At 49.2% G+C, this 12,489-nt stretch overlaps 2 protein-coding genes across 7 annotated transcripts in view; one reads left to right on the top strand and one right to left on the bottom strand.

Moving 5' to 3' along the window:
• Positions 1 to 6,201, top strand: part of CASKIN1 (CASK interacting protein 1) — a 135,155-nt gene extending 128,954 nt beyond the window's left edge. For both annotated transcript variants that reach the window (XM_060693024.2, XM_034420582.3), the window contains 3 exons: positions 1,621 to 3,717; positions 4,160 to 4,547; positions 5,259 to 6,201. In XM_060693024.2, the coding sequence (XP_060549007.1) occupies positions 1,621 to 3,717; positions 4,160 to 4,547; positions 5,259 to 5,355 (2,582 nt within the window). In that variant the 3' untranslated portion in view covers positions 5,356 to 6,201. The remainder of the gene's footprint in view (positions 1 to 1,620; positions 3,718 to 4,159; positions 4,548 to 5,258) is intronic.
• Positions 6,202 to 10,052: 3,851 nt separating this feature from the next.
• The window catches only part of TRAF7 (TNF receptor associated factor 7), a 64,774-nt gene continuing 62,337 nt past the window's right edge, over positions 10,053 to 12,489 (bottom strand). For all 5 annotated transcript variants that reach the window (XM_034420589.3, XM_034420586.3, XM_034420587.3 and 2 more), the window contains one exon: positions 10,053 to 11,869. In XM_034420589.3, coding sequence (XP_034276480.1) covers positions 11,855 to 11,869 — 15 coding nt within the window. In that variant the 3' untranslated portion in view covers positions 10,053 to 11,854. The remainder of the gene's footprint in view (positions 11,870 to 12,489) is intronic.

Raw genomic sequence — 12,489 nt, 5'->3', positions numbered from 1 at the left:
AGGATGTCTTGAAGTTACAACTTCTATTATTCTGGAGGATGCCAGGCTGGGAAAGCCCAGCCTATACTGTGACTGGGCCTCAAATATCTTTGCAATGGAGCTGGTGTTGGATGGGAGAAGGTGCATATAGAAAAGATGTCCACTTTCCAGATTACCTGGGAAGAGGCACTTAAAAGAAGCCGTTCTACGGCAGGGATATAACGCAATGTAATGTATTGGTTTACAAGAGGCCACGTTTCGGGCAGTTAATTATCTCCCAAATGCTGAACACCTATGATCTAACAGGGATGTCAAACTCAAGGCCCGAGGGCTGGATTCAGCCTGTGGGGTGCTTAGATCTGGCCCGCAGGGCTGCCCTGGAAACAGCGGACCAGTCCGTAGTGCCTCTGCCAGCAAAAACGGAGCTCGGGAGGGCTGCGTGTGGCCCTCCCGAGCTCCGTTTTTGCTGGCAGAGGGTTGCAGGAGGCTGTCATTGCTGAAAACAGCTCACGGGGACTGCAGGAGGCCCTCCCGAGCTCAGTTTTCGCTGGCAGAGGGTTGCAGGAGGCTGTCACAGCTGAAAACATCTTGCGAGGGCTGCAGGAGGCCCTCCCGAGTTCTGTTTTCGGTGGCAGAGGGTTGCAGCAAGCTGTCACAGCTGAAAACGGAGCCCGGGAGCCCATTTTCACTGGCAGAACGCTCGGGCCACCTCAGGCGCCCCTGACACAAGTGACATCGAGCTGGCCATACACACCCTGGGCACGTTCACCCTGGTCTGCAAGGTCAAGCCCAACCATAATGCGGCCCTCAATGAAATCGAGCCTGACACCCCAGACCTAACTAGACAAGAGATAAAGTATCTTTGCTGAGGTTCCCTGAGCGGGGGGGGGGGGGGGAGATTCATGAAGATTTCTGCATCTTTAAGAGTAGAGCACTAATCTTTAGGAATTACAGATTCCGTGGGGTTCTTCCAAACGTTGGAAAGGATACAAATTCTGAGCTCTGAAGAGGAGGAAGCAGCAAGGAAGGAAGAGGTTAGGGTTAGGGTTTCCATTCCTTATATCTAATCTACATGCCAGAGGAGAGATCACTGAAACTGGGCAAGGTTGGGCATCAGCTGGCCATCCAACCAAACAGCCCATCTTGTGGGTATTGAACAGCAAGGAGCAGGAAAAATAGGGTTCAAGAAAAATGAGTGCCCTACCAGGACAAGACAAAGCGAATTCTAGCTCAGGGCTGCTGTATTAAGCTGAAATGTTGATTTTAGGGGGAACTAAAGGGACACCTGGCAGGTGAAATGGCTGAACTAAGATCTGTGATAGATCTTTTTTTTCCTTTTCTCTTCATTCCTGTCTGATTCTTGGAGTCTGCCTCAGAAAGTCCCTGCATGTTTCTTGGCAATGTTTCTTTTACAGAAGTGGTTTGCCATTGCCTCCTTCCTAGGGCTGTGATAAAGTGTCTGGCCCAAGGTCATTCTGCTAGCTTCGTGCTTGAGGCAGGACTAGAATCATGCATTAACCACTACATCAAACTGGCTCTCGCTCAGTAGACTGAGTGAGACACAATTGTACTAGTTTGGAGGTTTATTTATAAAGACTGTGCTAGAATTTTAACCAGTTTTGATCTCTCGTATCTGCTTAGGCCACCAGAAGAAACTGATGCTAGCTGTGAAAAAGTTGGCAGAGATCCAGAAAGCTGAATACATCAAGTATGAATCTGGAACACTGAAGAAAAAGGGGGCACCACAGTCACAGGACACGGTGGCCATAGAGTCTCCTCCGCAGGAAACGGCCGAATGCCAGTCCCCCAAGATGTCCACTTTCCAGGACAGTGAGCTGAGCAATGAACTGCAGGTGGCCATGACAGGTACCAGCGAAGAGGGCCCCGAGAAACAGGCCAATCATGTGACGCACTTCCGGGATGGAACTGTCTACCGGCACTCCTCCCGCCTCGTCCACGAGAACAGCCTGAGTGGGAGAGCTAAGCTGATTAGTAGCTCCCAGGAGCTGCTGGGAGATGGACCCAAATCTCCTGGCCCTGCAGCATCCAAAAGCCAGGAGCACCTAGCAGAAGAGGGTAAGGAGCCTCCGGCCACCCTGCCCAAGGAGGTGCGGAGCCTCCGACATGGCCACAGTATCAAGAGGGCAAGCGTCCCACCAGTGCCTGGAAAACCCCGGCAATCCTTCCCTCCAGCTGCAGGCCACTACACCCCTCCACAAACTCCCACTAAGCCCCGCCCATCCTCTCCTCAGGCTTTCGGGGTGCCCCATGCCACGGCCAAAGTAAAACCCACGCCACAGTTGCTGCCGCAGACCGACCGACCTATGTCCCCTCGCTCACTGCCTCAGTCTCCAACGCACCGGGGCTTTGCCTATGTCTTGCCGCAACCTGTGGAGGGAGAGGCTCAAGCTGCGGGCCCCTTGGCTCAAGCTGTGCCGGTCTTGCCCATTTCCATCCCGGTGCTGTGCCTGCCACCCCAGACTGCAGAGAGTGAGGAGGAGGCAGGTCGGCCCAAGAAGAGAGCCCACAGTCTGAATCGCTATGCAATGTCTGACAGCGAGCAGGAGCGGGACGAGCTGCTGGTGCCAGATGCCGGGCCCTACGCCACTGTGCAGCGGAGGGTCGGCCGCAGCCATTCTGTCCGGGCACAGTCGGGTGCTGACAAGAACGTGAACCGCAGCCAGTCCTTTGCTGTGCGGCCCAAGAAGAAGGGTCCTCCTCCACCACCGCCCAAGCGTTCCAGCTCTGCCATCTCCAGCAGCAACATGACAGACGATTTTAGCAAAGAGGGAGAGGAGGGAGAAGACCTGGACCAGAAGCAACCGAGTGACGGGGGCACTGTGGAGACAGGCAGTGCTGGGAGCGTGAAGAGCATTGCTGCCATGTTAGAAATGTCGTCTATCGGTGGAGGGGGGCGGGGTCTTGTCCTGCAAAAGGGGGCTGACGGGTACTATTTGCAGCCTGGTGTGGTTGTACGCTCAGCCAGTCCGGAACATGCCCGTGTTGCAACTGTTCTGGCCACAGTCAAGCATAAAGAGGCCATTGGACCAGACGGAGAGGTGGTGAATCGCCGACGTACCATCAGTGGCCCTGTGACTGGTCTTGTGGCAGCCGCTCGCCGTGAACGCTTGGACAGCATCAAGTCTGACATGGTCAAAGACAGCGGACCCATGGAACGGCTGCGGGCAGAGCACAGCGGGAGTGCCCCGCAGAATGGTTCAGGAGAAAATATCCCCTTTGCTGAGGAGGGGAGCCTGACTATCAAGCAGCGTCCCCGGCAGATGAGCCTGGCCAAGGCTGAAGGTGGGGAAGGCTTGTCCCTGGGCCATCGGCACAGCGACCTTTCCAGAGTAGAGGCCAGCGCCACTCTCAAGCGGAGGATCCGGGCAAAGCAGTATCAACAGGACAATGTCAAGTTCATTCTCACAGAATCAGATACTGTGAAGAGGCGGCCAAAGTCGAAAGACAAGGAGCAGGAGCTGGCCCAGCTGTCAGTGTATCACAATGGCATGGGCACCGTCAAGCGCCGGCCGACCTCTGAGATGAGCAGCCTGGAGGCTGTAGCCCCCACAGAGCAGCAAGAGAGAGGGGGAGGGGCTTTAGGTCAGATCCCGCGCGAAGAAGCCAAGAAGCCCATCAAGCCTCCTGTCTCTCCCAAGCCCATCTTGCCACCAAAAACCTCGGGGCCTTCCACGCCAACCACCAAAAGGGCTCCGATTCCCGGCCCTGGCAGCCCAGGTAAAGCCACTTCCTGGGGAACCCACAGCATGGTTTTTAGTGGGGGGCTTCACAGCTACTTCTCTGTGCTCCGAGGCTGCCAAGAGGCTTCTTTATGCATGTACAAATCTAGGTACCAATAAACTGCTTACAAAGAAATGTTGGGCAGCACATGGGGAGATTGTGTGTGTATTTATGTGTGGGGTACTCTGGGAATCAGGCTGGAGAGTGGAGTTGTGTGCCTGAAACTGCAAGCTTGAGTGCTAATGTTTCCTAGTGGCTGAATGGAAGCAGGGATCCTTTTTGTTATCACCTTTAATATCCATTGAATCCAGTTCTAGTAACAGCTGGACTGTCTTCCTAATGATAGAAGACATTAGAACCAGCCCTGCCAAGTGGAATCTCCATGTTATGGCCGCTTCCTCTAACAGAGGTCATGGCATATCCTGTTTGTCTCTTGCAGAGGTGAAACGTGTCCATGGGACCCCACCACCCACATCTCCAAAGCCTACACCACCGCCAACTGCTCCGAAGCCGAAGGTCCACCCAGTCCTCCAGTCAGTGAGTGCCAGCTGCACACCAGCACCTTCACCGGCCAAGCAGCTCACCCCCACCATCAAGCCTTCAAGCACACCTCCTTCCCTCTGCTCCAGCCCAGCTAAACCTTTGTCCCCTGGAGGGCAGTCGCCTCAGACAGTGCCAGTCAAGCCACCTCGCTCCTCCATGGCTGGGCCCTCAGTGGAGAGCACCGAGAGCGTGCATCAGAAATTGGAGGAGACCAGTGCTTCTCTGGCTGCTGCTCTGCAAGCTGTGGAGGAGAAGATCAAGCAAGAGGACGGACAAGCAGCCGAGTAAGGCACTCCTGAGGATGGGAAGGGGTGGGGAAGGACCAGAGATGGTTGAGGAGCCAGAAAGCCTGCAGAAAGTCCAGCAGACCAGACAGGCTGGGTGAAACAGCCACTGCTGGTTCTTTATCATGAGGAGGTGCAGCCATCTGCTGTCTTCTATGAGTTGTCCACTCTTGGGAACAAAAGTATTTAGTAAAAAGGTGAAAGAGCAAAACAGGAGAAAGGCAGGGTGAGATTACTGCTGTCATATGTGCTCAGATTTAAGTAACCAGAGGACAGAAGTATTAGGAAGCTGTATTAAAGGCAAGGGTTTTGTACAGCAGGGGTGTCAAACTCGATTTCATTGAGGGCCGCATCAGGAAAAATGGGCTCCTGGGCTGCGTTTTTGACCGCGACGGCCTCCTGCAACACTCTGCCAACGAAAACAGAGCTTGGGGGGGGGCGTGTCTCCATTTTTGTTGGCAGAGGGCTGCAGGAGGCCGTCGTGGCCAAAAACGAAGCCTGGAACAGCCGCGCACAGCCCTCCCAAGCTCCATTTTCGCTGGCAGAGGCACCACTGTCCAGTCCTTCGCTGTTTCCAGGGTGGCCCCATGGGCCAGTTCTAAGCATCCCGTGGCCACATCTAAGCACCCCGCAGGCTTGGCCTTGAGTTTGACATCCCTGTTGTAAAGGAATTGGGATTGGCTTAACCTCACTGATATCTCTTGCCTTCAGTTCCACTGCAGAATCCAAGAGTACCGTCAGCATCCTGGACGACATCGGCAGCATGTTTGATGATCTTGCTGACCAGCTAGATGCCATGTTGGAATGAGAGCTGGAGAACAGTCCGGGCCAACCTCAGGATCTGCCATGGGCACAAGGGCACAATCACCTCCATGAAGATCTTCCCTCCTCCATTTTTTGAGGTTTGCACAAAGAAGACAAGGTTACCTCAGGATTGTGTTGAAACAAACTGAGATGCTTGAGAAAGGCTTTCCTCGGGACCTGTTTTGCAAAGTGAAGAGAGGAACCACATTTGGGTTTCTTCTCCCATCCCTTCCAAACACCCGTTTGACCTTAGAGATGACAGCATGACTGCAGTTCTCCTCCTGCAGCGGAGTTGGAGGTCAGGGCGGCCTGGGATGGGCAGAGCTTCCATGGCAATGGGAGAAAGTGAGCTTCGCACTTTCTTCAGCACAGCTTTCCAGGCGAAGCTACTCCATCCACTCCAAAGTGGCTTGCCCCTCATATATAAGTACGAATTTCTTTCCCCTCTCTCCAGATCAGTCCTGAGTTGTTACTGTCCCAATACACTATCAAAGTATGTGGCACAAAATAAGTATTAGTCTTCTCCGGTTCTTCATGTTTTCCGTTTGGGGTGAAATCTCGTCTTAGCAATGACTATTGCCTTCTGTGTTGGGTGTTTCTGGACTGCACACCGTGTTTCCTTCTATGCCCAGCTCATGCGCCCATCTGCCACTGCTGGAGATGCTGGTAGAGGCAGCCATGGAAGGCCTGAGGGAACCTGTGAGTTGGGGGAGGGGGAGGGGTGGGGGAACCTTCAGCAAGCTGCATGCTTCGTTTCTTTGTCCTGAAGGTGTTTGTCTTCTCCTGGTGATGATGAAGCTGTGACTGTAAGAAGTTTTGTTTTGTTAACACGTTCCCCTTTGAGATACAAGCTCTTTTTTCTGTTGGTTTGCCTTGGAAAGCATCGTTCCTGGCAAAAGCTGTGCAAAAGCTTTGGTATGTTTGCATGATCGATAAAAGTGTTGAAATACGAAAAGAAAAAAAAAACTTGGGTGGCGGGTGGGTGGGGGTAAAAGCATCCTGGCCAAAATCTCCTTGTACATAAGCCTACAGGTGGCTTCTGTGGCTGCCAAAGATGGATGGCAAATCTCTCTCTCTCTCTTTATTTTTTTTTAACCCCTCTCTCGAGGCAGTTCTGAGCACAGGGACTTGTCCTGCACTTTCTATTGCTCTAAGGCACTTCTGTCCCAAAGAGTTCGCCACTGATTGAACCGTTTAGCCTTCTTAACCTGCCACGACCGTTGGGAGCACGGCTAGGAGAAGACATCATTGACCAGACAAAGGAGCGATAAACCATATCCATGTTCAGGAAACCGAGGGCGAGGGTGGTTCTGTATTCCAGTGGTGGTTTAATGGAAGAAAGGCGTCCTCTCTTGGTATTATACACACACAGTTTCGGAAGTGGCAATCAAAGGAGGCTCAGCCAAGACCATTGCAACCATTGGCTAGAATGTCTTGTGCTCCTGACTCATGGCTGACACTCGAGCTGCAGCTCTTGTTGCCCTGATTGATCCTGGGTACGGGAGGGATCTTCCAGCAATCAGTTAGGAAACGGCTTCCTTGGGAGGAGAATGCTGCCGAGTGCAGCACTGTTTCTTTCTCTCCAGAAAGGGGCATCTTCCAAGAGGATCACAATGTTTGCACACCCAAGGGTTGCTAGTCTGCAACTGTACAATGTGCGCCAAAGTTTATTCTTAGGAGCCTTCTCCATCTTCCAGGTATGTTGGGGCCAGAACTACTGCTTTCGTTACTCCCCAGGCAGTGTAAGCACCACCACTTGGTATCGTGGCCAATTCATTTTCTATTTTCATCCACCGACTTGAGGATTCTTAGAATGAGGAAACACCGTAGTGACGGGAGGAACAAAGTGTTCTGTCAATTCAGAACTGTCTACTGCCCTCAGGTTTCCTTTGCTTTATTCCACTTGCAAATTGGAAGGGTCTCGATAGGGAAATAGGGAAGACCCTCGGCTGCAAGAGGAATGCTTGAATGTTGCAGTTAGGGAAGGACTGGCTCCTACTTCTGACGGATGAGCTTCTCGGGATCTCCTGGCTTCTTCAAGTCGCACGGGAAGGCTTGGATCGCCCTCCAGCCATGTTCTCAGTGAGTTGCTCCACATCAGTTTCCCTTGGTCTTCCTTCTTGTGGAATTTCTAAAACGTCCTGAAGTAATTTTTTTGTTGCGTTGCAATGGCAAGAAACAGCATTTTACAAGGAAAGGTAGATCGTTTTACTTGAACAATTTACTGGGTTCTCTAAACCTTGTGCCCACAGGAGCATTCTCGGTTTTTTAAGGCTTTGGGGCAAGTGTCCAAGATATGTTGTCCTTTGTCCAAGGTCAGTGGGAGCATTCTTCAACCTCTGATTGCTATTTCCAAATGACTCCTTTGCCTACGAAGCTCCATGGAAGGAAATTCCCCTAAGTACTCAGAAGGAATTTTGCCAGTGCCTACTTATTTTTTGACTCTTAGAATGCGTTTCTTAATCTCTAGCCTAAACTGGCTTTTAAATGTTTTCAGCTGGTTATATTTCTCTCCCTCATGCTGTTTTTGTACTTCAGAATAACTGTGGCCATATTTCATAAATCATGCATAGGTCCGAAACCAGAGTCACTTGAATCATCTTCCTTTCCCACGGATGAAAGTACCGGGGTGCTAGCTAGTTTAAGGCTCTTTTCCCTGAATTTCTATCTTCCGGGAATGGAGAATTTACAGGGTGACAATCTCCAGCTGGGAATCAACTGAGGTTCTTCGGGAGATGAGAGGGCTGGGAAAATGCCCTGACCACCTCTCTTCACTCTCTGCTGCCGTCTGATTCATAGGGCATCTGTTTTGCTCATGGGATGGAGCCCTCACTTTTCATCTCTCCTTCCTCTTATCTGGTGTAGCTCTCAACTCTCCCTTGCTGCTGGCTTCTCGGTTTCCTGTACATTTCACTTCACGGTGTTTTGGTTTTTGCTTTATCAAATCACCTGGCAATAAAGGAAAACAAAAACAAGAGCTACCATTTTCAGTGAGAACTTGGAGCTTTGTCCTGCAGACTCTTCTCAGACAACATGGGGTGGGGTGGGGTTCTTGAGCAGGTGGCATCTCATGCTCTTAGGGCTGTTTTCAGCCAAACGGAAAAATACCAGTGATAGGAACAACACTTATGTGTGGGGCTACCACAGCTTCCTCTTCTAATATCAGTTCCATCTTCTTGACCGGCAGCCCAACCTCCAACATGGGACCCCTGGTTCTTCACTCATGTGATCATGACATGCTGGGTTCCTTCCTGTTTTGTCTATTCTTGTCTCTCCATCTGGCAAAGGAATCCAGAACAAAGCAGCCAAAAGAAACGGAAGCCATCTCCCTTCGGCTTGCTACACTTCCCACTCATGGATTTCAACCCATGGGCTTGGAGTAAGATCTCAGGAGAACTCTTTGTCATCTTCTGGTAGAGCTACCTTTTTTGAGAGACGTCATGGAGCTTTTTTTTCACCTTAAAAGAGTAGCGTTGAGTTGTGGTGCTGTTTCTTTTATTATTTCACTGGTAGAACTCTCCTCTTGAGACAGTCGTGTTAGGAATGTTCTGATGTGTGCAGAGAATCACACAGCTTTTCCTTTGGAAGGTGATGAAAGGGATGAAGAAAAAAAAAGCTATATAAAAAAAGTATTTATTGGAAAAAAAAAAACTATTTAAGTGGAGTTTCCCCCAGAGATAAATAACAAAAGAAGGAAAGGAGTTTAATATATATATAAAAAAAGATTTTAAAATATTATCAATTGTATATTGAACAGTTTTAAAATATAAGATTGAAAGAACTGGAGTTTAGCTTGACTATTAGACTTATAATAAGCTGTTTTGTCTTGTGAGGTCATTTTAAAAAAAGTAGCACAATGTTTAAAAAGGTAGTTTATCTTTTTTTTTTCAAAGCGTGCAAAACATTATGTTATATGGATTTTTTTTTGCCATTTTCTTTTTACAGTTTTATTGAAAATCAAAGGATGTGCCTTGTTTTAAGAAGTTTTGTTTAATCTTACCTGAAAAGTGTGCATTCTTTTGTGTCTTTTTTAAGTTGGATGTACGTTTATATGCGCCTGTGTAAGTATGCGAGTGTGTGTTGAAGTGCATGCGTGTGGAAATCACTAACGTATGCCCAGCTGTATACAAATATACAAATGGGGGTCACGTCCAGTTTAAATACGGCTGTTAAGCCTGAAACACCCTATCTGGTTCCCTTGAGCTTTGGTTATGGAGAGCTAGAATTGCCGTGTGAATGCTGTTCCTGTTTCTTTTCTTGAGTATGGATAGTCTTTGCTGATATCCAAAATGTGTCTGGCACAACTTTGAAATTTCTTAATTAAAAACAAAAATAAAAAGGCAACATAACAATAGCTGTTGTAAAGAGATACAAAATGTATAAGAAACTATTCCAAGATTCTAATGCTGGATATATACATACTATATATATATATATACACATTATATTTTTATTATTAAGTTACGGATACTGTATTGTATTCCCCTTCTGTCAAAGCTATGCATTTTCTGCTTCTAACCTTCTTTTCTTGCTGCACACATTCCACCAGTATTACTTATATTAATAGCTTTGTGGTGGTGTAATTTTTTTTTATTTTTTTTTTTGCTGCTTCTTTTTAAAAAAGAAGTTATCTGGCTATCAATATTTAAAGACAAAAACGGGGAAGAAGCCCCTGCTCGTCTCTAATACAGATACATGACATTCACTGTTAAAGAATACTTTTATTGTTGAGGTCAGAAAAAAAAAATCCCACCTCGGAGGCACTAACTTTGGGGGGAGGACGTGGAGTCTGGCTGCTTTGGTGCTGAGGGAGTGACGGCTTCGTGCTGCAGCTCACAGTCCAGGCAAACAGCATTTATAACCATTGGTGCTTAATAAAACGTCCAGATTATCTTGGCCCGCTCAACTCGTGTTTTGGCTCCAGCCAGAGGTGAGAAAAAGCTTCTGCTGCATGATGGGAAAGGGCTGCTGGGTGCCAGCTGGAGCCATTGTGAAAGCTGCACATCTTTATGTAACACAACCAGAAGCTGGAACGTGCAACAATTTGTGAAGCCGATTCTTCTACATCTCCCACTTTTTACATCGTACTGAGCAAGAATATTTGCACAGAGAAAAACCCCAAAACAAACCGTTTCCAATTATTTGTGTCACTACAAATCTCCCACCGTTATTCGGATTTTTTTTGGGGGGGGGCAATGCAGTGGTGGCCAAATGCAACTAAGGGAGGCCTTTCCTCCCCTCCAAAGAAACTGGTCAGTGCCCAGCTTGTGGGCAGATGTTGCCCTGTCATTGTCCCCTCAATTCCTACCTCTAAACATTGTCTCAGCAGTTCTGAAGTTGGATGCAAAGACCATTCGAGTTTCATGCTTCAAAGAGCAACCTTAGAAAGCAGCATTCTGGGAGATAAGAACGTCACACATGATCATTAGTTCAACCTAAGAAACTGAACAAATAGGTCATAGCTGCCAGTTTAGCTGGCCGCAGGTGATCACACGTAAGGCCTGGCAAATGCATTCAGCCTTTTTGGTGCTGCAATAAACTCCTCGTGCTACATGCTAATATCTTTGCAGGCAGTGGGATTGTTATATTTACTGATTAATGGCAACCCAGGACGTGCTCATCACAGATCGGCCAGGGAGTTTTTGAGTGGCAAAATCCATGGGAGGTCAGCCTTGATTTTTTTGAGGGGGGGAGGGGCAAGGTTGGGCCCTGCTCCTGAGTAGTTCTGTCCATCAGCTGAAATGCTTCAGGTTCGTCAATGAGTCATGCTGGCCTAAAACAATGGTCCAATTTTATTGGTAAGGAAGAAATAATCCAAATCTATATCACAATTTTAAAAACAGTAGAAAATGTCCGTAAAAACACAACTGTCGGCTCTCCTGCTTTTCCCAGGGAGGCCGTGATGATGGGATGCTCTGAAGAAGGGGAGGGCGGGGGGCGGCAGGGGACGGGGGAGGGGAGGGCAGATTTAGGATACCTGATAAGAAGGCTGGACTGGGGACATAGAAATCGTACCGGGTTTACATGACAGGACAATGGGTTTGATCCCCGGCTGTGGCCACGAATGAAGGAGCATAGCAAATAATTTAAATACCAGGACAGAGAGAGAGAGAGAGAGAGAGAGAGAGAGAGAGAGAGAGGCGGCTCTGGCTGCTCATGCAGACCGATCCAAACCAGCTTCGTAGAAAATCTGCTCTTGAAGACGATCTACTGATGAGGAGTAAAGCCTTTGTGGCCACCGCTTGCAGCTGGGCCGGCGTCCACCGACCTCCTCTCTCTTTCCCAGGAAGAGCCAGACCAAGGAACCGCAGCTGGAATGGCGCAGCAGTGAGTTCTGCTGCTGCGGAAGGGAGAGGGTGCTGAGGTATGTGGCCCAAAGCTCTTGCACAGCTGGCTGGGGAGTTGAAGGCCCGCCGAGAAGGAACACAGCACATCGGGAGGGCGTTTTGGAGTGTAGGGAGTCAGCCGGAGTGTATTTGGCAGCGGGGCGTCCAAAGCGGGTTCTAGCAGGTCCAAACCTGTCGGGGAGAGAAATGTCAGCAGAGCCCAAACTCCCATCACTGAGTAAAGGGCAGTGCTTCTAACTTTAGAAGCAGTGCTTAGCAACTTTAAGGCGCCTGGACTTCCACTCCCAGAATTCTGGGAGTCGAAGTCCAGGCGCCTTAAAGTTGCCAAGGTTGAGAAACAATGGAGCAGAACGCAGAGGCGATCCTTGTTGACATGACCTGGTCCAGCCCAGGTGCCATCCTGAGTACCAGGTCTTCCTACCAGCTGTCAATCCTGATCAAAGCAACTTCAGGGTTCTGCTAATGGCTTCTTTCTCTCAATGCTCAATGTTAAACATCTGTGTATGTAACACGTGGCACGGGGGAAGCAAAATCTCGTCTAAACTCCCATCCATGAGTGGGGCCCTTCCCATCCATGAGTGGGGCCCTTCTTCTTTGTGGCAGCCCCTGAGATATTGGAACACTGCTATCATGTCTCCCCTTGTCCTTCTTTTCATTAAACTAGACATACCCAGTTCTTGCAATCATTCTGCATGTTTTAGCCTCCAGTCCCCTAACCATCTTTGTTGCTCTTCTCTGCACTCTTTCTAGAGTCGACACATTCAGCTATGCTCCTTGCCATGTCTTAAATT

This window comes from Pantherophis guttatus, chromosome 14 (genome assembly GCF_059756535.1).
Source record: "Pantherophis guttatus breed Tessera chromosome 14, ASM5975653v1, whole genome shotgun sequence".
In the NCBI taxonomy this organism is placed as follows: Eukaryota; Metazoa; Chordata; class Lepidosauria; order Squamata; family Colubridae; genus Pantherophis; species Pantherophis guttatus.
This window is presented reverse-complemented; position numbering and strand designations above follow the sequence as displayed.